The 25048-nt window shown below is 51.0% G+C and overlaps 9 protein-coding genes across 9 annotated transcripts; 2 read left to right on the plus strand and 7 right to left on the minus strand.

Moving 5' to 3' along the window:
* Nucleotides 1–1388: 1388 nt before the first annotated feature.
* On the plus strand, nt 1389–3924 carry PENARI_c036G04262 (uncharacterized protein; the record flags this gene model as incomplete). Its single annotated transcript, XM_022636856.1, has 2 exons — nt 1389–1663; nt 1716–3924. The coding sequence occupies 2 exons, from the start codon at nt 1389–1391 to the stop codon at nt 3922–3924; spliced, it is 2484 nt and encodes an 827-aa protein (XP_022483294.1).
* A 578-nt stretch (nt 3925–4502) lies between these two features.
* On the minus strand, nt 4503–5043 carry PENARI_c036G06818 (uncharacterized protein; the record flags this gene model as incomplete). The annotated part of the gene is made up of 4 exons (XM_022636866.1): nt 4503–4717; nt 4790–4900; nt 4950–4971; nt 5029–5043. The coding sequence occupies 4 exons, from the start codon at nt 5041–5043 to the stop codon at nt 4503–4505; spliced, it is 363 nt and encodes a 120-aa protein (XP_022483303.1).
* Nucleotides 5044–5595: 552 nt separating this feature from the next.
* PENARI_c036G01436 (uncharacterized protein) lies at nt 5596–7179 on the minus strand (the record flags this gene model as incomplete). Its single annotated transcript, XM_022636845.1, has 6 exons — nt 5596–5875; nt 6272–6384; nt 6450–6671; nt 6722–6824; nt 6895–6959; nt 6994–7179. The coding sequence occupies 6 exons, from the start codon at nt 7177–7179 to the stop codon at nt 5596–5598; spliced, it is 969 nt and encodes a 322-aa protein (XP_022483287.1).
* A 378-nt stretch (nt 7180–7557) lies between these two features.
* On the plus strand, nt 7558–8688 carry PENARI_c036G09336 (IPI1/TEX10 family protein; the record flags this gene model as incomplete). The annotated part of the gene is made up of 3 exons (XM_022636873.1): nt 7558–7605; nt 7653–7725; nt 7775–8688. The coding sequence occupies 3 exons, from the start codon at nt 7558–7560 to the stop codon at nt 8686–8688; spliced, it is 1035 nt and encodes a 344-aa protein (XP_022483261.1).
* A 439-nt stretch (nt 8689–9127) lies between these two features.
* On the minus strand, nt 9128–10907 carry PENARI_c036G11336 (nucleobase cation symporter-1 family protein; the record flags this gene model as incomplete). The annotated part of the gene is made up of 3 exons (XM_022636880.1): nt 9128–10024; nt 10076–10716; nt 10772–10907. 3 exons carry the CDS (start codon nt 10905–10907, stop codon nt 9128–9130), a joined length of 1674 nt encoding a protein of 557 aa, XP_022483265.1.
* Nucleotides 10908–11261: 354 nt separating this feature from the next.
* On the minus strand, nt 11262–12113 carry PENARI_c036G05952 (uncharacterized protein; the record flags this gene model as incomplete). Its single annotated transcript, XM_022636861.1, has 1 exon — nt 11262–12113. The coding sequence occupies one exon, from the start codon at nt 12111–12113 to the stop codon at nt 11262–11264; it is 852 nt and encodes a 283-aa protein (XP_022483263.1).
* A 1503-nt stretch (nt 12114–13616) lies between these two features.
* On the minus strand, nt 13617–18740 carry PENARI_c036G04122 (putative G1/S-specific cyclin Pcl5; the record flags this gene model as incomplete). The annotated part of the gene is made up of 9 exons (XM_022636854.1): nt 13617–15229; nt 15284–15801; nt 17179–17221; nt 17268–17775; nt 17825–17902; nt 17964–18284; nt 18351–18480; nt 18546–18579; nt 18662–18740. 9 exons carry the CDS (start codon nt 18738–18740, stop codon nt 13617–13619), a joined length of 3324 nt encoding a protein of 1107 aa, XP_022483300.1.
* Nucleotides 18741–19180: 440 nt separating this feature from the next.
* Nucleotides 19181–19837, minus strand: PENARI_c036G11337 (uncharacterized protein; the record flags this gene model as incomplete). The annotated part of the gene is made up of 2 exons (XM_022636881.1): nt 19181–19774; nt 19823–19837. The coding sequence occupies 2 exons, from the start codon at nt 19835–19837 to the stop codon at nt 19181–19183; spliced, it is 609 nt and encodes a 202-aa protein (XP_022483295.1).
* A 558-nt stretch (nt 19838–20395) lies between these two features.
* PENARI_c036G08699 (uncharacterized protein) lies at nt 20396–23260 on the minus strand (the record flags this gene model as incomplete). Its single annotated transcript, XM_022636871.1, has 1 exon — nt 20396–23260. One exon carries the CDS (start codon nt 23258–23260, stop codon nt 20396–20398), a length of 2865 nt encoding a protein of 954 aa, XP_022483291.1.
* Nucleotides 23261–25048: the final 1788 nt, after the last annotated feature.

Consider the following 25048-nt stretch of genomic DNA (forward strand, 5'->3'; position numbering starts at 1 on the left):
AAAAAAAAAAAAAAAAAGACAGAAGAAACACAGAAAGACAAAAACAAGAAAAGAAAGAAAAAGAGAACAGACCAAAATACGAGTAGAACGTTGCTTATCTCTCGGGCTCCATCCGTGGCCCTCCGCCCTCCGCCCCGCCCCAGTGCATGGACTGATATACTTCATATCAAATCTGATTGTACTTTCATTGCCCTTTGTTGCGCCTGATTGTGCTGTCGATCAGAGTATCTGCCTCATCTTGAAACATTCGAGCATATGGCATGTTGTTCTATAGACACCAAGACACCAAATCAGGGCCTTCTGGACTGCAAAGTCTTCTATACTACAGACTCCACCAGCAACGAACAGTACCCACTTGGCCTTCATCTGGACACTTCCGGGGACGCTAAAGAACATGATATCTCAGTTCCAATCCCGAGCTTATGTCCGAGTCTCCAACAATGGACGATATTAGTGTACCTGCGTTTCGACGAGTCCCGACTCTCAGGAAAGGGTCGGGCAAGTACATTAGTTTTGGAGTCTAGCATATGAGAGACTCGGGCCGATGATTAGCTATGCCAGTGAACATGTACTCCGTACTCCGTAATGCGGATACTTAGGGCCGTGCGAGGTAGAGAGAAGGGCCTTCTAGACCCGAGAAGACACGGAAACCATGGCTGATTTGTGGATGAAATCCCCAGACGCACGACAGAGAGGGCAAAAGTAATCAGCTCTTAAGCAGACGGGAGTGGCGCATGAATCATGTCCGTAAATCGGTCATTAGCCGTACGGAGGTAATACTAGGTTAGGTATTTACGAGTTTAGACATTTAGACAACATATTCCTATTCGTATTCCTATTCCTAATCCTATTCCCACTTCTACTTATATTCTATTCCGATTTCTATCTCTATTTCCTTATACTCTGGAGACTTGAAGTAGTTTATATCAGCGGAAGTCCCGAGGCCCGTGTGTAGTCATCCGTTTCCGTCTCTTCCACACACTCGAACCTTGACCAATTCCTTTTCCTCCATCATCTCTCGCCTCATTCACGAGGCCCCTTCTATTCACTATTTATCCTCTGGGCATGAGCGTCTGGAGGGTCTAGCCCCCCCTCCACGACTCCTGTCTTTTCATGCTAAATCTGATATTATATCCTAACCCCGGTCGTTGGCTGACGCCAATCGTCTCGCTTGGCTGCATCCGATCAACTTCCGGCAAGGGTCTCGTTTACGGCGGGTACGGGGGAATTTCAATTCAACCCACCTCTTGACCACCCCCGCCGCTTTTATTCGAATCGTTTCCCCCCTCTCTTCCTCTCCATCGATTATGGAGGGGATACATGGTGGGCACGGAGGAGCCCGCCCATCCCAATCCATGGCTTTTCCTGGGTTCGAAGACTCCCACATGATGTCCGACGACTTCTCTTTCGACTCTCCCTTCAGCCCGTCCAACTCCTCCAATGTTAATGACGGTGTCCTCGGTGACTCCATCTTCCCCGAATGGACCAACGGCCGGGGCGACAGCCCCGATGAGATGCAAAGGAAAGATCCGCTCGCTGCTCAGATCTGGAAACTTTACACCCGCACGAAATCTCAATTACCCAACGCAGAGCGCATGGAGAATCTCACGTGGCGGATGATGGCCATGAATTTAAAGCGCAAGGAACGGGAGCAACTCGCTCGGTAAGCAATTCCTGCGAATCTCCGAAGACAGGGCTGACTCTTTTCCACACAGCGGGGAGATCAAGAGCCCAACACCGAGCGGCATCGCGCAGATGCGCTTGTCCGACCGAGCATCCACCGCTGACTCGAACCCTTCGCATGCGATGAAACACGATGCGACCCCAGATCCCATGAATCTGGATGACTTCATTATCCCCTTCGATTCTCCCGAACACTCCTCCCATCCGCCTGCCGATAGAAACTTTACTGCGACGCCCACAGGGATCCCTATCAAATCCCGCAAGGATCATGCCATGATGGACCCATCGGTCGCCGCCTCGTTCCCCCACCCTCCCCAGGAGCAGCGAACCAATTCCGAATTTGGATACGTCCCCCGCCGGGTCCGCAAGACAAGCGTCGACGAGCGCCAGTTCTTCGCTGGTTTGTCGGCACCGACCCGAAAGCGCCCCGCAGAAGCCTCCCCCCATGTTCCTCCGGTGTCCAATGCCATGATGTCGCAGCACTCGGAACTGTCAGCCGCGCTTCCCGACTACTCGCTCGATCAACCCTCGCCCTTTGCCGTTCCTAGCAACGGCACATTGGGCTCGCGCAGGCACCAGCATACGTCTTCTGGCCTGCCCTACGGCCTGGACACCTTTGGCATTGGCGAAGACCACGGCATCAATTCGGCCGGTCCCTATCAGCAGCACTTTACATTCTCGCCTTCAGAGTCCCCCATGACCTCAGGCAATCCATTTTCGAACCTGTATGCTCACACGCCACTCGCCTCGTCACTCAACTCGACCGAATTCTTCTCACCCCCGCCTTCTGGGTATCAGTCTGCCGTGTCAACCCCGCAGCCCATTTATGAAGGGGAGCAGTCGATGTTCTTCTCCGATGCGCCCTCGGCTGAATCTCACAACCAGCGCCGCATCCCCAACTACCTTCAGCAACGATCGTCCAACTTGTCGGCGTCGCTGCAGCCTCGCTATATGTACAATGTGTCCAGTGGCGAGTCGCAGCCAGGCAGTGGAGTCACTGGACCATCGGCTCCATCGCACGTGTCTGGATTCTCCGTGCCGCAACCGCAGCATGTCAACCCGTCCCAGGTGCTTGGTTCTGGTGAGTATTCTACGACCGCGCCCGCTAGCAGCATGTTCACTTTCGGTGGGGACTCGGACAACGAGGACGACGATGGTAACTTTGAACGAGGGGGTATCGCTATGCCCAATGACTTCGCCTCTATGGATGAGTCTGGCGATATGAACGGTGGTCTCCAATGGGATGGAGGATTCCCTGGATCAGTCCAGTCCCTGCCAGGCTTTAGTGCTCAGCACCGCAAGCATGTTACGATCGGCTCCACTGATATGATCGATGGACCTCCCGAGTGGCATCAGGGAAGCACCCTTGGCCGCGGGCACGGATCTGCCGCTTCGGTGAGCGATGTGCGCAACCGAGACCAGGATCCTCGTCGTTACGGCAAGGTCCCGCGGATCTCGTCGACTCCCAACGCTGCTGCACTGCTTCGTCAAAGCTTGAATGGCTCAAGCAGCGGTCCCCCGACAAACCACCCCTCTCCCAACACCCCTCCTGAGTCTGGCCTCAGCAGTGCTGTACCGTCGCGACCAGCCAGCCCCGGTGGGTCGAAGAACGGCGACCCGAATGCCGGACCGACCACCTGCACCAACTGTTTCACCCAGACCACCCCTCTCTGGAGACGCAACCCCGAGGGCCAGCCGCTTTGCAATGCCTGTGGCTTGTTCTTGAAACTTCACGGTGTCGTGCGGCCGCTCTCGCTAAAGACGGATGTTATCAAAAAGCGCAACCGTAGCAGTGCGAACACTCTTACTGTTGGCACTTCTCGGTCGTCCAAGAAGTCTTCACGCAAGAACTCAATCCAACATGCTCCGTCTTCGTCGATTACATCGCGCGTCAACACCTCCGAGTCGCCACCATCCATGTCCGGATCGAGCGGAATGGGGAAACCCGGTGTTGTGCCTATTGCCGCTGCTCCACCCAAGTCTGGCCCCATTGCTGGGGTGGCCCAAGCCCGTGCTGGCGTGCAGGTGGCTCCCAGACGGCAACGCCGACTCGAAAAGGCGCCGACCGGGTCAGAACCGGATGCAGAAGAAAGTCCAAAGTCGACTGCGCCTGCCAGCCGATCCAAGGTCGTGCCTTTGGCCCCTGCGATGGCCCCTGCTGCCGCCAACCCGGCCAACCACAGTATTGCTGGCGGGCAGGGTGCAAGCCAGGAGTGGGAGTGGCTGACAATGAGTCTGTAGTCGGTGCACTACCTTTCTTTTTCTTTGCTCCAATTCACCGGTGTGTGATGGGCCTGGCCCCCACTCCCTCAATCTCACGTATTACACGACTAATGTTCCCGGCGGTCGTCTTGCGTGGCTCTCTTTATACTCTCATGGCTTTCCTGATTATCCTATGCTACATGTCCTTTTTTGAATGATTTGATTGATACAATCGCGTCTGTCCGGAATCTGAGCTGCCTCTTCCTTTTCTGTCTTTTCTCCTTGTTTCCTTTTTACTAGTTTTGTCTTTTGGTTTTGTCATTTGCAGCTCGGAGCCGGCAGAAGTGCGCATCTCTCTCGTCCCTGTTTATTTGTTATTTATTTTTTGGTTTTATTGCGCTGCTGAGCAGGCTTTGATTAATGGGTCTTGATATTCTTTTGTGATAATTTTTTTTAGACCTGGACCTCAATATGATTATGATTTTATTCAATCTTCTTTCCTCGGTTCTTACAATGACCTCTAGTTTTCGGCACCAGTAAGGTAGTGAATTCTCTTAAGTCACACTTTGTTTGCCTTGATGATTACCAGGTGTCCAGGGACTTCCAGATTAGTCCCTCTATTCAATAGTATCGACCCTCAAGCTGATTCGATTAATCGGCACCGCGCGAGCCACACCCCCGAGAGCCTTCGCCACGGTTTCTTGTGCAGATTGTAGCAAAGTCTTGCTCTTGTCCATCCCAAGGTCAGGCACCTCTCTCACATTGTCATCCCGTAATTGCCATACACTGTCGGGTGTATCCGACATACGACGAGGTGTGGCCATTGCGTCTCCTGTGAACTGCAATGCGTTGAGCTAAATTCAAGACAAATCTTTCAATTTTGGTCACGCTGGGAGAAACATACCTGGTTGCAACTGGTTCGCGATTTTCTCGCATGCGTGGCTGGCAGACTCGTGGACGCGACCGGCGACTGTGTCTGTAGTATCTGTCTTTGTAGTGAGATGCTCGGAGGCTTCTGCTGTGTGTCAGTGGAATTTTGCCGAATAAATTGGAGCGTGGCTGACCATCTGTGCTTGCGATATCACCCTATAGACCATCAAATTGTTAGCCTTGCTACAACCCAAGCAAAAAGGAATACCTTACTGCCATTCCAGCCATAATAATCTTGGTGTAAATAGTTGATTCAATGCAGTACAAACTCACGGGCACCATCTGAGGTAACAAAAGAATTCATCAGGATGACGTGGAGTTCATACAGTCCCGGCCTTATTTCCGGCGAAGCTGAACCTGATGTCACTAGATGGCAAGTCTTTGATACTATAGCAGAAGTTGAGGGAAGAAAGATCGAGTAAAATCACCATCATACAGGAGCATATTATATACGGCAGGGGTATACATTACAATTGATGAAGTATTGGACTGTCTACACGAAACCAGCCTGGAAGCGAGTAACTTATAACGTTTCATACCTTGTTTTCGGCTTACTTTTGCTTCACCTCTTTTTGTCCATTTTTAATACCTCGAATTGTAGGGTAAAATTAGGGTGGTAACCATGTGGATCATATACAAGTTACAAGTTCAGACAGAGTACGGTATATATTCCTTAGCACTGATATACTAAAAGTTGAAGGCTCCAAACCACGGCCAGGGGGTTTGAATGGTTCATGCATTTTCAATAGATAACCTACCTTATTTTATAGTAAGATACCGCTAAAAGAACAATGACCGCTCGATATCATCCAGCAAATCAGCGGTCATCTCGTTAGGACAGGAACCGATTATTGCATTCGCTTGAACCAAAGCAGTTGAGACATCCTGGATGCTCTTCCTGAATTCAACCCCACAGAAAGACCGTGGCTTCTCAGTAACACGCCGACAACGCGGGCTCCGTGAAGACATTTCTAACCCGAGCTTCTCAATATATTGCAGCATTGGAGCGAGCTGAGCTAGAACTTCGATAAATGTTTCGCGTTGATACGCTTTCTCATATCTGATGTGGTCAGCACAGCACTGGAGAATCTCTTTAAATGTGGCGCAATAGGTGTCGTATGCTACTTGGCTTTGCGGGGGTGGAGGAGTAGGAGAAAGAGGGTTTGTGCAGATGCGAGTGCATGAGGAACACATGGTTTGGGAGGCAATGTGCTAGTAAAAAATACCCAATTGAAGCTTAAGAGGGTTTGATGACAATTGATCGTAGATTTAGGCTTCAGGAATGAGGAATGAGAATACTCATGATTTCAGTCACCTTTTATCTGTTCGAGCAGACAAAGAGTTTGTCTGAGAAGGCCACAGTAGACAAAAATACCCTTGGTCGACAAATAAACCGACAATGAGGACAGCATAGCACAAAGAGCTTTATCGTAAACATCCTGCATGGTGTAAGTACTCCAAGGCTTTCAGCAGTCTAACAATGTGTGCAACAATGAAGATATGCCACCAGATGTGGGATTGCCCCCAAGTACCAAATCTGCCAGGATACCAAGACTCGGGCACTTGTCTCTAAATATAATACAAACATCAGTTCACTCGCCAGGCGATTGCAGAACAAAGCCCTCATTTCATACAAGTAGCAACCTGCCAGCAGGAATGCCCCCCTCAAGCAGATAATATGGAACACCCACACCGACCAAGTGGAAAGTTCCCCAGAGATACCATGTGTGGCCTATGGGAGCTAAAGCAGACAGACCTGTACTGATGCAGCTAGCAAGTCGCAGGTTGCTCCATTCAGGAAACTGAAACCAAGGGCTGCGTAGAACGAGGCCAGTCAAGGCGCTAAAGGCAGCAATCTGTTTCCTGGTTAAACTGAATGATTCATATATCTTCCTTCTGGGCTTACCAATGACCAATACAGATTTCTGAGAGCGATGTCGCAGTAGAAACCGAAATGCAACCCACAGATGAAGTTCCAAGAATCCAACCAGGATTCCGACATAGTCCAGCTGGAGCATCATGTGGCAACTGGCTCAGGATGATTAAGGCCGGTATGGTAGAACGTTGAGACGAACAGACATAGAATAGCCGTAGTCATCTGCAGCGGAATCATAGTCCATCAATGCCGCGCAGATCCCAATAGACTGTAGCTAGGAGAATCAGCAATAGCCCAGGCACCAGGTGCGAGTATATATTGGCGCTCTCATTGTGGCAGTAGGCCCAGCTGGCGAGCCAGTAGACCCATGAGCGACGCTCCGGTCGATAACCGGATAGGATGAAGGGGCTGGTGTCAGCCCATGACTGAACTTGAGCGCGAGTCAGGAGCTGAATCTTTCCTTGGTCCCCATTGGGGGCAATCACCATCTGATAGAATTATTTAGATATAAAAATTTGGCAATGATATAAGGAGAGGGATGCGCAAGGGGAAGAGTTGGTTCCTTTCGGCTTCTTTCCACGTTGTTTCCATTGGCACGTTGGATCACAGTCGGAGTGTTGGCATCATATTTCCCCCATACAGCAGGCTTGTCGTCGTAGAACTTTATCTCTATGTATGTTATCTCGTACTTTTCTTCTATATAGCACCGACGATATAGAAAACTTGAAGGATGTATGATGGCTATCAATATACTTCACTTCCCCTTTAGGTAATATACTGCCTGGGGCATCAACTGATAAATCACGTGTGATAGCCGGAGCAAAAAAAGGATCCACGGCGTTCAACTTCACTCAACAGACACAGCCATGGGTTCCAGCGCCAAGAGAAAGAAGGAGAAACAGAAGGACTTCCAGGTGAGACCAGCAGGTCATTGATTCTATGGGCTTGCTAACCTCCGCAGAAACCCAAACTCAAGGTCGGCAAGACCAAAGCCAAGCCCGAAAACTACACAGACACAAGTTTCCGATCAAAGTGTATGTGGTACTACTTTCGACTGGAGTTCACTTTACTGACAACTAGCAGCAATTGTCCTCACTCAACAGTCTCTTCACCTTGCCGCCCCATCTTCAAATACCCAATTCACGCACAACCTCTCTCTCCTCTCCGCCAAATCCGACAGCCAGCGCCGTGACTCGCTCGCATATCTGACGACTACGATCGCCTCTCGGCCAGTGAATTCGCCGCTCCCACAACCAGTCAGCGTGATTCTACCCTCTCTGCTTCCCCTCATCCTGGATGGAACGACCAGTGTTCGGACGCAACTTCTGAAGCTCTTGAAGACCCTGCCACGGGGCGATGTGGAGGATCATGTCGCACAACTTCTCCCATATGTTCGCGCGGGTATGACCCATCTTGCCGCTGACATCCGTGTCTCCGCTGTGGAGATCTTGTCATGGCTAGTCGAAGCGGCCGGAGAACAAACAGTTTCCTGCGCCGGAGGCTGGATCAAGACACTCAATTGCTTCCTGTCTGTGCTAGGCTGGCATACAGAGGAGTCTTCACGTTGGTCATCGAACCGGGCTTCATTCGGAAAGTCTGGAAGCCAGGGTAGACCCATGGTCAAAGTGCTTGGGGCTCTGGCAGACTTTTTGGATGCGGGTATCGGAAAGCCTTTCACCGGCAATGCCGATAGTGACATCTCCGAGGATGATGAGAGCTCTGCATGGCCCTTTCCCCTTTGCCAGACAGCTCAGCACATGATCTCAGACTCGTCTGCTCCTTATGCGTATTTGAATCTGTTTGGACAGCCACGCGATGAGGAAGGGGAGATGTACGAGACTCGTGAGGATCGGTACCGTGTGTTCTCCGCCCGTTTCCATCCGGCAATGGAGCGTGGACTCAAGGGCGCCAGAGAGGAGGGTGGCGAAATGGGTCGTGCATCGACTAGCGTGTCCAAGGTATTGAAAGAAGCCATTGCATACGGACCGGGGCCATGAACTTTTCGACAGGATTTCATGTGGCAAAAAAAAAACAACTTTATCCACTAGAATGGTATGATTGAAGACCTCATTCGCTCAGACTTTGGCTGAGGGAACCGAGAGCTCTCGGGCTGGATCCGATTTGGCTCGACACCGCATGGTATTTCCCATTCTAGAGCGGGCCTTCGCAGCCACAATTAAAGCCCACGAAGCGCATCGGCGTATTCCGTCGCCATGGCCATTGGCTTTGTGATCCTCGAGGCTGCTTGGGCGACACATGCATATCAATAGTCTCATCGAAACTCCGATGAGACCGGATAGATCGGTCCGATTACCAGTGATACCATAAAAGCTTGATTTCATCGAAGCAAAATAAATGCAAATGATAACAATATATCGACGATACTCAAGTAGTTCTCGCGTTGAAGTATACAAAATGGAATTAATACGCCCAAGGCTATGCAGCCTTTTCCAAGTCCATTTTCTTCTCATGTGCGTCCGGGACTGCTTCTTTCCTATCTGAATCATCCGTCTCCAGCCCCTCCACCACCATGCCTCTCTCCTCGTAGATTTCGTCGGGTAAGATAGCGCGGTCAATCTGAGATTCGCGGGCAGGGAAAAGCCATGAGAGGCCTAAATAGACAATAGTTGTGGCAACAAAGCCCAATAACCATCCAAACTCATACGGATGTTCACCGACTCCAACGTCGATATGAGCATTGACGGCATTGATCAAACCCGGGATACTCGGCACAACGCCCACAAGGAAAGCCACCACAGCTCGCCAATTCACTCCAGAAATACTCTTACCGGCGAGACCGGGGATAGAGAAGGTATACCGATAAATCGGATTCCGAGGCTGGTATAAAGCAAGAGAATCGTATCGGCGGCGGTTGATAACCCAGAAATCGAATAGCATGATAGAAGCAATGGGGCCGAGGAAGATAGCATAGGCGGACATGAAAGTAAGGAAGTTTCCTGCGGACTCGAGGATCTTCCACGGGACAAGGCACCAGGACAGCAAGGCGCAGAGAATTTGCCCGCGTCGGATGTTGATATACTGTGGTGCTAGTGCGGTGAAGTCATTAGCAGCGGAAAGAGAGTTGGCAGAGATGTTGACTCCGAGGGATGCCAGTGCAAAAGAGAATGCACCGAAGAATCGACAGGCACGGTTAGGCCAGTAACTAATCAGTACTGTTGGATCCCAGGGAATAGAGTCGAGATTATAGTGGGATTGGCCCGCAGATGACGCAGCAATTCCGATGAAGGAGATGAAGGTGAAAACAATCGGTAGCATAGGGACATAGAGGAGTTGCCACCGGGGACTGACACGAGAATAGCGAGAGAAGTCAGACTATAGAGACCGTTAGTCGGTTTATCGTTGCAGCATATGATTAGAACTCACCTGGTTGACACTCAGGGTGGCATAGTTCCCCAAAACCGAGGTCATATTGGCCAAGAACAGCCAGCTATACTTTGACCCAGAGACAGACGCGCTCTGCTTGGCAAAGATGCCACCACCGCCCTTTTCAGCGACAAAGGCCCAGATCAAAATGGTAATCCAGGCGATGGGAACGAGCACCGACTTGATAGTAAACAGCCAGCGCAACTTGTTTGGATGCATGCACAGGAATGGAACCTGGATCAGCCAAAAGATGAATAATGCAACCATGCCGTTGGTGGTAATACCCTGAGACGCTGGGATGTCGTTTGGAAGATCCAAGTAACTCGGCCAGATGGCACCGATCATCACCCGAACAGCATTCCCACCATTGACATTCTGGATGGCAAACCAGAAGATAGCAAGGATAACACGTGAAATGATCGCAATATATGAGCCCCAAAAGCCCCAGCTGGCACGAGCAATGACCGGGAACGGCACATGGTAGATCGCGCCTACAGCACCGTTGGCAGCAATAACGAACGACATAATAAAGAAGGACAAGGCGACAATGCCCAGAGCTTCACGGTAGGTCAGACCGACGGCGATAATACTACTAGCAAATTGCCATGTCGCCGCGTTAAAAGCGTCCGAAATCCAATATGCTACATGTAATACGTTATTAGCCTTGACCTCGGTATTCTCCAAGGGAGTGAGTACCTATAAGACTGGAGACTCCCCATTTGCGCCGATCTCTGGGAATTGGATCCAGATCACGATTTGTCCATCGAGCATTGCCCATTGCAAAGGCAGATTCGGTCTGCGACACCCGCAGATGGGGTCTCGAGAGGCGCATGTTGAACTTCATGTGGGCCTATAGATCTGGAGGGAATAAGAGCCAACACCGATCTAGATCTGAGACATATGGTGTAAGGATCAAAAGCAAAGAAGAAGACATGTTCCTTTTATCCCTGCGAACCCCGGACAGCCCCGAGAAGTGGCAGAAGTACTGTCGATAAGCATGATAAGCTTAATGATAAGACCGGCGAATGAGATGAGGCTAAAGTGGCAGTTCGTATATCTGCGCTTAGGCCCTTAGTATATTCTAGTATATCATGCTATTATCGTGATATATTATAGTGATACTTGATATAAAGTTCATGTTCTCAACCTTGGAAGTACAGTCAATTATCATCAATCATTGCCTACCTCAGTGCTTCTCTCCCGGCAGTCGCACATCTTGCCATCCTCGACCGTCACCTACACCCTCTACGCTTCCGTGTGGTCGGATCCCTTTCCACTCCGTGACGTTCATCCACCCAATCTGCTGCACGTCCCCGAATCCACCAATCCAGTATACGTGGGTCACCACCAAGCGCGCCCAGAAACTCGCGTGAGGAGAGTAGGAAGCGCCAGGGAGCCAGACCTTAGCATCGGGATGGGACTCCAGGAAACATTTTTCAAGGGCTGCCGCTGCATCATCGGGAAGGGGGGCCGGGAGGGTATCCAGGTACCCAAAGAGGGTAACGCGAGGCAGAGCAGCCGGACTCAAGGGAAGACCAGGATAAACTGGGCCTGCCTCGTCAAGATGATCCCACCAGTCCAGCTGGAGACTGAGATTCGACCCCGCAGCGATGTTCTTGAATGTGGTGCCAATACGAAGCCCAAGGACTGTCGGATCGCCGTTGTCGTCGTGCGACATATCAGAGGGCAGAGAGCCCTCACAGTCGGCGATATATTCGCGAAGCCCGATAGAAAGACCAGCAAGGTCGGAGGGGGCATGTGCGGAGGGTGGGATCGAGTGGGGGAAGTTGGTGGTAATAACGCCGGAAGGGGCCAACGCAAGAAGGCGGCGGGCCATCAAAGTCGAGGTGAACCATGATGGGCGGGTGAGAACGCCTTCATCTTCGGTAGACACGGCACCATGGCTGGGACTTGAGCTACCTTCTTGTCCCAGGAAAGCCTGGAGGGTATCCGAGGTGGGGAGGACAAAGCCGTTGACCGTGAGGGGTGAAATGAGGGCGAGAACGCCGGTGAGGAACGCGGCTGGACTAAAGACCATCATGACAGATATTCACGTCCAGGTAGATAAGTGAGCATCGAAGCAGAGATCACAGAAAGGAAAAGAGGAGACTGCAAAAGGGAACGGAAAGTGCGGAGACGAGCGGAGAAATATCAGCTGATGCGATCTTATCTGATCGGATCACCTGATCCGGAACTATACGGTCGGCCAAAGGATCATATGTTAGTATGAGTCGATCTGGCAGTTTGCAACCTGTCTATTAGGTAGGTTGCATATACATGTAGAAGGCCCACGATCATATGGCGTTGAGTTCCCCTACATACCACTCCGATGTCACCCGAGGCCTCGAGATGAAATTTTGGGGCGTCAACTGATCCCCGCGTCACACCATTATTATCATTTTGGACAGTAGCGCGGCTGTAGCCCTCATATTTTCTCATATTTTCTAGCATATTAGTAGCATGTGCTGTAATCATCTTGTATACGAGACAAAATCACTGGAGGTTCAAGCACTTCCCGTATTTAAAAAAACAAGCTCTTTGGTTGCAGGATGGACGCCTGAAAGGTAAAGTCCATAGCATCAAGTATGGATTTATGATCAAGACGTTCCCTAATAAGTGTTGTTCTGGAGTTTCCCAGCTAAAAGTAGAGTGGCTTGGCAGTTTGATAGAAAACCCAGCTTTCAAACATCCACATGTTCGTATTCATAGCAGTTAACTTATCAAGAGATTTTGCGTGTACCAAGGCCTTGAATACCTTTCACTGATCCGACTTAACATAGATATACTATATTTAGGGCTGTTAAACTCAGCCAAATCCTGCTCAAAATAGCATGGTAGATCTATACACACATATAAGCAATCTCCGAACAGTGTAATCGCGCAAATACGAACCTTAAATCATACAAAGCCAAGCATGTCATACTTGAAACTCATGGCTTATGTCCAGTTCTATAGATAGCCTCTAGGGCTGTCGACAAAGGGCTGAGTCATGCTTCGCCACAGCCTCCGGACTTGGAAGTGGAGAAGGTCCGAATGAGTCATTCAGTTCCAGGTATGTGCGGTCAGACTGCATGGCTGCCTACTGGAGTCTAAGGTGGCACCGATATCGCTGATTGAAGCTGTATTGATTTGGCTATCCTATCCGAGGGCAAAGACCCCCGGGGGTGGCATGCATACCAACCCCCTAGATGGAGAGTTATACAGCAGGGGAGACGCCCGCTCCCAGAAAAGCATAATAAAGACCATAACCATCCCAAGCCGACCACACTCCGTACGCAACCTCGTATAATAGAAAATAGGGTAAAAAGTGAGAGAACAGATGCACGATGCAAGTAAAGACGCGCCAGTCATCACCTCATCGTACACTTGGCGTGGGAATCAAACACCCAAGCCCTGCGACCGAGTGCCCAAGAAAATAGGGGTATGTACAGGAACAATCGGATCGCTTCGCTGGAAACCAAAAAAACGACGGACTTTTCTTTTTTGTTTGACCTCGCACAAAGGAAATAGAAAAGACAAAGATCCGCTAAAATATTGCAAGTCAATTCAAGAACTCAGCAACGCGTAAGGTCGGGTTCATAGCGACCTTGCGTGCTTCACTGCCGCAGCAGGCACGTTTCATGCCGACTGGTCCTGAGACGGGACCAGTTCGCTGGGAGATAGAATTATTCTCATGTTGCATCATAAACGAGTGCGGTAGCTGACCATCGGGCACCACGGTGTGTTCACCGGAGGCACTGAGATTCATCAGGTGGCGCACATGGTTCTGAAGCAGTTGATCATCAGATCCAGTGCGTCCACGTTTCCGGCACTGGCGCCGCTCTGGCGTAGCACCGGAAAGTTCGCAGAGACTCTGAGCGGCTTCATTCAGACTGGGATCCAGGGAGAATGCAGACAGGTCGGGGACTGAGGAACCCATAGAACTGGGGTATTCAGGAGAGCTGTAGACACCGACTCGAGAAGCCTCATCGATTGGTGAGGCGATAGCCAAGGTCTTCCGGGACTCCTTCAGGGAGTTGCTGGTGCAGCGCAAGGTAGCCTTGACGGCCAGACGAGCTGGTGCAGACCCGCAGGTTCCCGAGGCATTGGACGAAACCGACGACGAGCGCGATGAGCGGGACGACAGGGTTGACACATCCGACACCATAGATTCGGGAGATGAAGCCGAAGAGGTCGAGCGAGCCAAAGATGACCGGCGAACCGTAGCCGGGTAACCATCGAACGACTGAGACCGAGGGCAGAATGACAGAGGGGGGCGCTGATCGAGAGTCGATCGCGCCATGCACGCATTCTGCGCCTGGTACATAGCCGAACTGATAGCTGAGCGACTAGAGTAGGCAGCCGCACTCGCAGCGGGAGTGGAGGCCACCTGAGATTGAGGAGTCATCTGAGGCGTAGGAAGCATGGAAGGACGCGGGACCCCGGGCAGAGCCAGGCTCGGAAGCTCCATGCGCGGAGTCGGCTCCAGTGTCCGGGGAAGATCCCGTGGGCAGGAAGTCCGCTCGCGAGAGAGATACTCGTTGCTCGGCATACTGCGAGGTGAGGGAGACTCGGACAATCCAAGATCCATCCCCATAGCAGGGACCGGGGTCATCGGCTCTGACTCTACAGAGTCCAGTTCAGGAGTGAGTCTGGGTAGGACCGTCTGCCAACACTGACCTTCAGCAACCGGAGGACCACCGGCACCAGGAGTCAACTTCAAGACCAGATCGGTCCAGCGCTGGAAAGTCGCTTCGTCGATATGCAGGCGCCATCCGACGGCCTTGAGGAACATCAGTTCATTCTGGTTGATCTCCAGAGTGTTGAGACCAGAAATCTTGCTCCAGGCACGAGCGGAATAATTGCGGTCCTGCAGATACTTGGAAGCGAGAATCAGCGCCGCCAGGAACATCCGACGCCCACACTGCATGGCCCGCAAGAGCGACTGATCCCGAGGTTGCTCCTTGGTAAAGTCATGAGTGGGCACGTGGGGCTTAACCTTAATCAAATAATACAACGCCACCTGCAGGGTACTATAGCTAGTACGCGAGCGTCGGAGTGTTTCTTGGATGAAGATGCGGAGGGGAAGAACGCCTTTAGATCCAGTCGCAGCATCACTGCGGGATGCTGCGGCGGACAGAGGCCAGATAGTCTCTACGATCTGGGACGCGGTATCTTGTAAATGTTTTAGCTGAGCGTCCGAGACCTTGTCTTGTGTTCAAGACTTACCGACGAGATTATCGACAAAGTTCACCTTCCGCTCGGACTGGCGGAGCAGACAGGGCGGAGGCCGCGCGCTGGGAGCGCTAGAGGCATAACTGTTAGTGCGTCGAGGATGCGTTCGCAACTCGGACGGCACCACACCATCCCCCTTGGGGGCAGATCCTTTGCAAGGCCGGGAGCAAAATCCGGTACTTCTTTGACTGTTTCCTTCATTGTCCCACACATCAACGGGGTTGGTGGAGGTCGACGAGATGGAGGAGACGCAGTCGAGGGAGAAGACGGAGGAGGAAGAGGAAGACGCGGAGGAGATCGAGGAGTAAGGGTGAGCGTGGTGAGACGCTGTCAATTGAGAACCTGAGTTTGAAGCGTTCAAACCCAAGACGTCCATCCCTGACATATCCGGGTTCATTTCGGATAGGGCGAGATGGTCCGATTTGTACCGTGTGAAGAAACCGTTAAGCAGGAAACCGGGAACGAGGGCCGAGGAGACAAAGCCGTCTTTTGCGACGTAGGCGACGGCAGACCTTTAGTAGAGAAGCGCCAGGTTGGACACTGGACGTACTCGGAGGAATAAGCGGAACCACCGGGTAGAAGTGGCGGAGAGTAATAAGTCAACTAAGTAAAGAGAAGACGAAGGACAAAGCAAGACAAGACCAGACAAGACAATAAACAAGAAATAGAAGAAGGTATTCACGATCCGATCACCAAGTGCTATATTACGTGGCGAGTGACTCTTTTTTTTTCGATGATTCAGAAGCCAGAGGCGAGGTCGGTAACAGCAGAGGCGATCGGGTCGGAAGAGGCAATAGGGTACATTTTGAAGAGAAAGTAACTGGCAAAGAACTGGGCACTCAACGGAGCATGAACAGGCAGAACCACGCTGGTGGCTGCTTGTTACAGGCAGGCGTTGAAGTGACTAGGCAGAGAGGGAGCGGAGAGAGAGAGAGAGAGAGAGAGTCGGGAGGCTAGAGGTGGAGGGGGAGAAAGAGTCAGTGGGGGGGGAGTCACACAAAGAGAGTTGGAGATGGAAGAGGAAGAGACTATTTAGGCTCACCTTATGACTCTTTAGACTCTTTACAGAATCTGTTGTGACTAAGAGGGGGGCAAAAAGGGAGAGAAGTTGTGGCGAGAGAACTGGGTGGCGGGAAGGGGGCGCAGGGACCACTCGGATGGGGATATACTTGGATATACTTAGAGTAGTATAGAATGATCTCTATCGAGAATATAGAATATAAGAATATATATTAAAGAATATAGTATAGAATATTCTCTGCACTCTGTACTCTATAGAGAATGACTTAAGGTGACTCCCGGTGAGAGAGGGAAAACCCGGATGCGGCGAGAACGGGTCCGAGATAGGAGTGACTCAATATCACTGTAGAAACTATAGAATAATGAGAGATTACTTTACATACTAGACATGTAGATATGATATTGGCTATTCGCTACTGAACTGAATATTCAATATAATATTAACTTAGGTGTACACCACTTTCTCTGCCTAGAATGACCCATGTCTGTGTAGCCCAACCAAAATGAACTTACTTAAAATCCAACTGAGTCATAAAGGCGCTTGCCACGTCGTCCAATCCACGCGCTGTGGCTCCACCGGTCCCCCGATTACCTCAAGCCCTATTGGCCACGACTCCGATCGGCGCTGTAGTCTCTCAGGGCTGGGGAATTTTGGACTCAGATGACCTCACAAGATTAGGCGGAAATGAAAAGAAGTACAGGTATTTTCTAGAAATATCGGCTTTATATAGTTAGTGGGGGTTAGACTTCCAAGGGCGTATGTAACTATACTTCCATACTTCCACGCGACGAAAGAAGTTCACGCACAAACAAGTTAAATTAGTATAGAGCATCATGGATAAGTTACTCCGTACACTACATGTATCTACACTTCCTCTCGTAGCAGTGCTACCAGCCCCTGCACCTCGGCCTCTGTCCCGGTCAGCATAACCGAACGAATATTGAAGGGGCCACTCACCAGTGTTGTAATGCAGCAGGCTGACCCGCACCACCCCATCCTCCACATCCGGCAGCCCGCATACCTCGGCCAGCAACCGGTGGCTGTACATATGACCACTGCGGAATCCAAACGCCGACCGGCGCTCAACTGCTTCTACCAGCTGTTGGCTGCCCACACCCTGTACGACAAAACTGATGACAGGTACACGGAGCTCCTTGCGTGCCGACGGTTCCCCAATAATAGTAATACGGCTATCGGCAGCCAAGAACTCAAGGAGGATCTGCTGCAGCCGCTCTTCGTGCTCCGCCATCTGGGCCCAGCGTGTGCTAGGCTCGGAGCCAAAGTACTCCACCACGCGGGGAATACTCTGAGTGAGCTCGTAATTTGCGGACGCAAGGTTAAGCTTCAAATCCAGTGTGTTGGTGGCCTTGAAGAAATGGCCCAGCGACTGGATCTGGTCATGGATGCGTGATGAGGCATATAGTTGTGCCAGGTGTGGCCCATACACCTTGTACCAGGAGAAGGCCTGAACAGATCAGCGAACCAGTTGATCATGATTGTGGTTGGGCACTTACGTAGAAGTCCACATCCAAAGCCTTCACATCAACTTGGCGATGGGGTGCCAAAGCCACTCCATCCACACATAGCAGTGCCTATTCACTTGATTAGACATTGGTAGACAAGTATAAGTTGTAGAATATATGGGGTACTCACACGAGGATATGCATGGACCGTGTCTGCAATCTCTCGGACCGGGCTGATGGTGCCGGTGATATTAGATGTGTGCGGGCATGACACAAGCCGAGTCTTATTGGTGAGCAAAGTCTTCAACTCAGCCGGGTCACAGACGGGGTTCTTTGGATCAGAAGCTGCCCACCACTTCACCGTCAAGCCCAACCGCTCTGCGACCTGGACCCACGGGGCGATGTTGGCCTCATGGTTGAGTTTGGACAGGATGAGCTCGTCACCAGGCTGGAATGTGAGAGCTATAGAGATGTTGTGCAGTAGCTGGGTGGTTGAGACACCAATACTGATCTGTTTAAACTGTTCTTATCTTTGTTCTTCGGGAATATATATTGTTAGGTCGTGGTGGAGATATACCTCTTCAGTTGCCGCATTGATGAATCCAGCAGCCACCTTGTATGCGTTCGAGTATGCATTTGTTGAAGACTTGGAGACTCCATAGGTGGCACCAAGCTGGACATTCGTGTTCAAAAGGTATGAACGGATGCTTTCCGTATGGCCGAGTTAGTACTCCGTATACATTAACGTTAACTTAGTCCAGAGTAGCCTTACGAGTCCGCCACGGTATCGAGAACCTGACTTCCACCTGTTCCCAAATACGGTATTAGCTTTAATCATAACTCTCGTGTATTTGTGATAGACCGAAACTCCATATCAGTGCAACGAACCTGCATTGTCCATAAACACCTGTTCCTGCTGCAACGCAGGGAAGCGAGCGCGAGCTGCTGTTACATCCAGAGAGGCCATGTTGAAAATCAGTAGATTTGAGTATAATCATACGAATAGATGCAGTATCACCTTGGGTAGAATTGGCGAAGTGTACATATACTTGACATTGGCCTTGGCCGCTGAGGGGTAACCCAGTGGAGTTGATAGCGGATTTTACTCCGATTCCTTGCTTGACATAACTTACGGAGTACAGTACATGTACTTCGGTTCGCTCCTTGGCCCTGGACATGTCAACTACGATATAATTGTTATAATGGCACCAAAACAGCTTCTCTCCTATACAGTGAACAGAAAGCCCTACAAATCAACAGAGCATAGTAAGACGAGTATCAAATGCGATGATTCTGCTTCCATCGGGTATATGTATGAAATCCAAAGCCACCAAACCCCCGTAAAGGCACAAGAGAAAGCCGAAAGACAACAGAAAGTAAACCTATTCACACAAAGCAACCAATCCGTTACCGAGAGCGTGTACTTGTCGCCCCGGGCCCAGGAGCAGCATCATGTACAACACACAGCAGATACTTCCGGTCCGGCACGACAACAATCTCATGTTTTCGTGTGCGCATCCGAAGTAGCTTTACCTCATCATCCTCTTCCCGATCACCAGCATCCCCATCCCGATCATCCTCGCGCGATGTGCCCTTTCCAATCCCATAGTCCTGGCCGACCTCCCTTGTAGGAGGAACCTCGTCGATAGTAGGTCGCGAGAGCGAAACACCTAGCGCAGAAGCACTGGACACAAAGGCGAAGATATGAGCAGCGAGCGCCTCGGTTTGAGAGGGCTGGTATGACTGTGAGGAGGCGGCAAGAGCGGGTGAGGCCGGGGATGAGTCGGCGGATTGAGCGGAGAGAGGGTTCGATTCGGAGGTAGAAGGGATTTGAGCGGTGCGAGAGGATCCATTTTCTTCAGAGGTTGGCACTGCTAGCTGTCCTGTGCTTTGGATGATGGAGCCGTCTTTGCGGGAGAGGATCAGGGTCGATTGCACGCCCGGGCGGGAGGTGAGGTGGGAGAGCAGCGCGGTGACATGTTGAGGGACCTGCTGGGTACGCTGTTGAGATTGTTAGCTAGGGACTATTCGAGAGGAGCTGGGACTTACAGTCGCGTTCGCCATGGTTGGAGTTCGGGAAACGTGAGGAGCTTTGGTATGTGTGGAAGGTTGCGGGGGTGGATTAGACAGGTGAGCAGCTTATAGCCCTGTGACTTCTGTTTCCAGTCGAGTTTGCTTCAGAATTGAAGCAGGGATTCACTGTTCATCTGTTCACAATTCACCACTGGAGCACTTTGCCCAAACAAATGACTAAGCAGGGTGTTTGCCCTGTGAATCTATAGCTTCATCTACATTCTGTCCTGAAACCAACTTCTGGAACTTTGGATAGTAATTGAATCATGCTTTGTGATCCTATTAATGAAAGCTCCTATTTATATTGTTTACGTAGCAAGATTGGCAAGAATTAGTTGACTTATACTCAATTGCATTAACATATATTGCATCATATTTACCGGAAACTCGCTGATATACAAATCAAAGGGAAACAAAATGGTATCATCGAGAATATAGCCAAAGAGAAAGCACTGGCATATGTAGAAAGAAAATCAAATGACCGTAATCAAAGAGAATGGGTAATATCGTTCAGAAATAGAAAACATAAGGAAATGTAAAGATCGTTATTTATCGTTTGCGTGAAATGCGAGCACCACTGAAGCTAGACTTGTCCGACATCCAGCCAGACTCGATATCTTCAATCATGTTGTCTAGTTGCTTGACATTCGGACGGCCTTCTCGGTACGAGCTCGAGGTATCAAAACCACTGTGCTCGCTGCTCCGAGAGGAACTGATCCAACTCTCGGGGCGTGAGATGTGGCGGGGAGGGTAATGGCTCGCGAAGGGCCCGGATGGGAATGGTGGCATCATGGTCGGATCGAGGCTCAGACTCTCTAGAGGATTCTTGTTTCCAACATTGAGTGCTGCCATGAGAGCAGCCTGGAGGATCTGGTTCTGACGCTCCAGATTGGCAACTCGGTCTTCGAGGTAATGATCCATCGGAGGGGCCTGGGGCCGGTGGCTACTCTGAGACGCTCTAAACCGGTGCGGCGACATGGAGCATTGCGACTGAGGGGATGTAGTCTTCTCAAGATTAGGATTGCTGCGACTTTGAGGAATCACATGGTGAGCCGAATGAGAATAGTGAGAACGACTGTGGCTAGACATTTGGTGTGTATCCATAGTTCGTCCTCGGTGGGTTGGCTGGGCGGCTTTCTGTTTATCGGCTTGACGGCGAGATACTTCGACACCCGCACTGGGGCCGAAGACCTCATCATCCGACGAGGGCAGTGGAGACTCAGGGCGACTCTCGGGGCGACTTTCTTGGTATGAGTCGGGGAAGCTCTCACGGCGGAGACTGCTCCGTGAACTGTCGCTTTGAGAGATGACTGAGTGGCGGTAAGAACTAGGTGGAGGGGGTGCCTCCATGCTTCTCACAGAGTGAAGCATAGCCGCCTTAGGGGCTGTGTAGTTGCGCTGGCCCGCTGCGCGGCCAGGAGGAGGGGGAGGCGGATGTGAAGGAGGAGGAGCTGATGGGAGAGAAGCAGTAGGGGGAGGTGATGGCAAACCGAAAGGAAGATTTTTTTGGCCAACTTGAGAGTTGATCTGTAATCCGTTCAGGATGATACGTTTACCCTGAGGCTCTGTGGGAGTCGAGTGTCCCAAGATAGGAGAGTCGGCCAACGGCTGGCCCTTATCATCATCTGCACTGGAACGGCTTTCGGGCAAATCTTGCATGCGAGGGATGCGGATGCTTGAAGCACGTCTTCGAGCGGTGTACTGAGTGGGTGACATACACTTGGAGGAGCCTGAGATCGACGGGGTAGAGATGCTCTCCTCGTCATCAGCGATCGAACCTCCAGCGTCGACATTACCCAAAGCGGTTGCAGGGCGTGATTCGAGGATTTGAGGGCTATCGACAGCGGACTCAGCCTCTGGATCCTCGGGCACGGCTTTCGAGGAAGATTGTGGAGCCAAAGACATTGCTCCCGAGCGAGCCGGACGAATGCTCAAGCGAGCGTTTGTCTGAGGAGGAGCGCTGGGGGCACGCTCAGCCTCGGGCAACGATGGAAGTGGCCTGGTAGGCGCCGGAAGAGGGAATGCCTTGAGCGTGCCCATGGATAATGACACTGGTCGAGCCTTGACCTGATCCTGCGTGGTTAACTCCTTAGGTGCTTGGGCTTTCTCGATAGATGTCTTTGCCTCAGAGACCAACTGGGGTGCCGGTGCAAGGGCGCCTGTGCACGGCGGTTCTGCCACCTTGGTCGGGGTCTCCTTGATAACATCTGATGACTTTCGGGACTCATCACTGAGATTGGCTGTACTGCTAGACGGTTCGATCTGTGAACTGAGCGAAGAACTTGACACGGTGTTGGTGAGCGTTTGATACCGTGGCACAGCGGAGGTTCTCCACGCAGTGATGCTGGACTTGCGAGGTGGTGCAACATCAGGGAAGAGCTTCAGAGTCGGGGTCGAGGTACGACGAGACAGATCAGACAAGTCAGACTGCTTCACCGCGGGACAGCGCCTCTGGCTATCAGTGGAGGGCGGGGGTGACTCTGTTCCCGCTACACTCGCGGGTGCATTGCTTGGTGTATTGCTCGTGACTCGCGAAAGGGATTCTGTATTTTGCGAGTTCATTCGAGCACTGGAACCCGCAGAGCTGGGTGGTCGGTTGACTTGCTCATCGATCGATGGGTTCCTGCGGCTGTGGTTCGTGGAAGCGAGTGAAGAAGCTGATCTAATGATGGATTGGGGGCCTTGGTCCACAGAGCTCGAGGCTGGCACTGCTGAGGACTGAGAAGAGATATTCTCAGATGGTTGGTATGGTGGCGGCACCGAATCGTCGAATTCCGAAGAAAGCGAGACAGCGACATCAACCATTGAGCCAAAGTCATCAAGATCCAGAGAGGCCAGGCGACGTCGTACTTCGGTCGGTTGCTTGCCTCCATCGGCTTTGGCTTGTAGCCATGGCTGGCCAATGTTTTCCACGTCTTTCTTGGATTTGGAAAGAGATCGGGAGAGACTGTCCTTGGAATTTCTAGGCTCCTTTGGTCCTTTGAGATCTTTCGGTAGAGGAGCCGGGATGAGATATCCTTCCCTCATCAGCGCATCAATCTGGCGTTGTTTCTCCTCTTGCTTTGATCGGGGCGGTGACTCTTTCTTCTGTCGCTGAGCAAACTGGAGGAGGCGACGATGGAATGGCTTCAGTTCCTGCTTCGGATCCGATTTATATTCCTTGGGTTCTACCGCAACCGGCAGCGCAGTGGTCGTATCCGAAGGACTTGAAGGCTGAGCTGGGGTTGGTGGCGGAGGTTGGGATGGAGTAGAAGGTTGCGCAGGCATGTTCTGGGTTTGAAAGAAACGAACGAGGTCCACCAGACTTTCATTTCGGCCAGGTCGTTCAGCTGTGCCGGCAGAGCGAGCTTCAGGACGTGGACCATCTCCACCTCGGGGTCTAGAGGGCACAGGCCCAGGTGTTGGCGATACCATGTTGGATATTCTGCGTTTGGATGGCAGAGGATCGGGTCGATACGTCCGGACAATTGGGCTTGGTGCGACGGCACAGTCATGCGAAGATTCCCGATGCATAGAGAGACGGTGCATCAAATACTGGCTGCTTTTCAATGCGAATGCTCGCGGATGTCGACATCAGGGTCCCAACGGGTCCAACGGCGACAACAGTGCTATCCTTGCAAGGTCAGAACCAGGGTGATGCCTCGACTGTGAGACATGCTCACCTGTAGGAAAATGAATAGGAGCCCGTTGAGGTTAAATAACAGAGGCGAATATGATCTATCTCAAGATGACATGAGTATATACAGGGTGCGCCACTATAGAGCAGATCGAGAGTGGCGTCAGAGGATCAATGAGAGCGTAAAAACAAGCGAACAGAAGTTGAACCTGAGACGAGGCAACCGGCAGGGAGAAGAGTTTAATAGAAAGATCCCCAGATGAGCTGTCGCACCCTTGCTTGACCGGGGAGACCTAGACGATCACGATGCAGGAGTCCCGCCCTCGGAATCTGGAAAGGCACAGTAGTTGAGGTTAAAGTGGAACCCGACAAAGAGGTTCTGCATATCATCAGGGATTCCTTCAAAGGGATTCGCCGATGCAAGGTGTGGACCCCCAATCCTGATCAAACACGCCTAGAGGGAGTTCGATATGACACAGCGCTGCACATCGGTGTTTGTGCCCTCCATTGTGCCCATTGTTGCAGGGCCATACCTGGCCGATAGGCCAATTGACAATTGAACTGAATCCATTTTCAACCATTGCACATTTGCTTTTCCCCTCTCCTTCTTTTGCCCTTCAATATGGGGAGGTAAGGGGTCGAGTACCGACAGGAGGAGGGGGGGAGGAAAACGTCAGTGATGTGAGGTATCAAAGTGACTGTAGGATCCGAGTTCACGAGAGTTCAGATCGGACTCAGGGATCTTCTAGGCGGCAGTCGATCATGGCAAACACAGAAGTACTGTACAGACAGAGGTGGAGTTGGAGGGGGAAGTAGACGAGAAGTGACAGCTCACACGCACAGATCCCTGAACTATCGAACACATTCTACTTATACATGCAGCTATGTAAATTGCTAATTAAATAGCCATTTGATGGCTATATTCAGTGGTTAACTGCAATATACAGTACTTGAATACAACATACAACATTTAGAATCCTCGTTGTCACCCTCATATCGGCAATATAGGACAGCTGGACTATCAAGGGCAAACTCAACCCCCTGGATCTTTAGCTTCAATTTTGAATAGCCAATATTCCATGGTAAAGTTTGCCTAGATCCACTATGAATCATCAATTATTGTGGTCTATCACTTCCACTTCTCCCCTTGCTGGAGTCCATTCTATTTTGGTTAATTCTCCGATCCAAACGCTTTTCTGCACATCTGCATTATCTAGAGTTTCATTAAACTTCTATACATGTAGATATACATGTTCATCCGCAGATCTCCTATTGTGAAAACACAGGACCCCCGCGAGTGCACACGTCTACCTTATACTCCCTTTGTCTCAAACAGCCACACAAACGGAGAATATCCACATGGTCACTTGAAGCGAATGGCTGCCTGGCACATATCATAGCAAACCTGTCCAGAAAGCCACACTTAGTCTATGGCCCGGAATCAATCCGACCAGACCATGTATAACATCTAACATGTCATCCCCACCAGCTCCGCTGTCAGACATCTAGAATCTACGGGAACCTGATCCGGCAACATGGCCAAGACTCGTATTGACACTGGCTAGTCAAAATTTACATATAGCTAT

This window comes from Penicillium arizonense (genome assembly GCF_001773325.1).
Source record: "Penicillium arizonense strain CBS 141311 chromosome Unknown PENARI_contig036, whole genome shotgun sequence".
In the NCBI taxonomy this organism is placed as follows: domain Eukaryota; kingdom Fungi; phylum Ascomycota; class Eurotiomycetes; order Eurotiales; family Aspergillaceae; genus Penicillium; species Penicillium arizonense.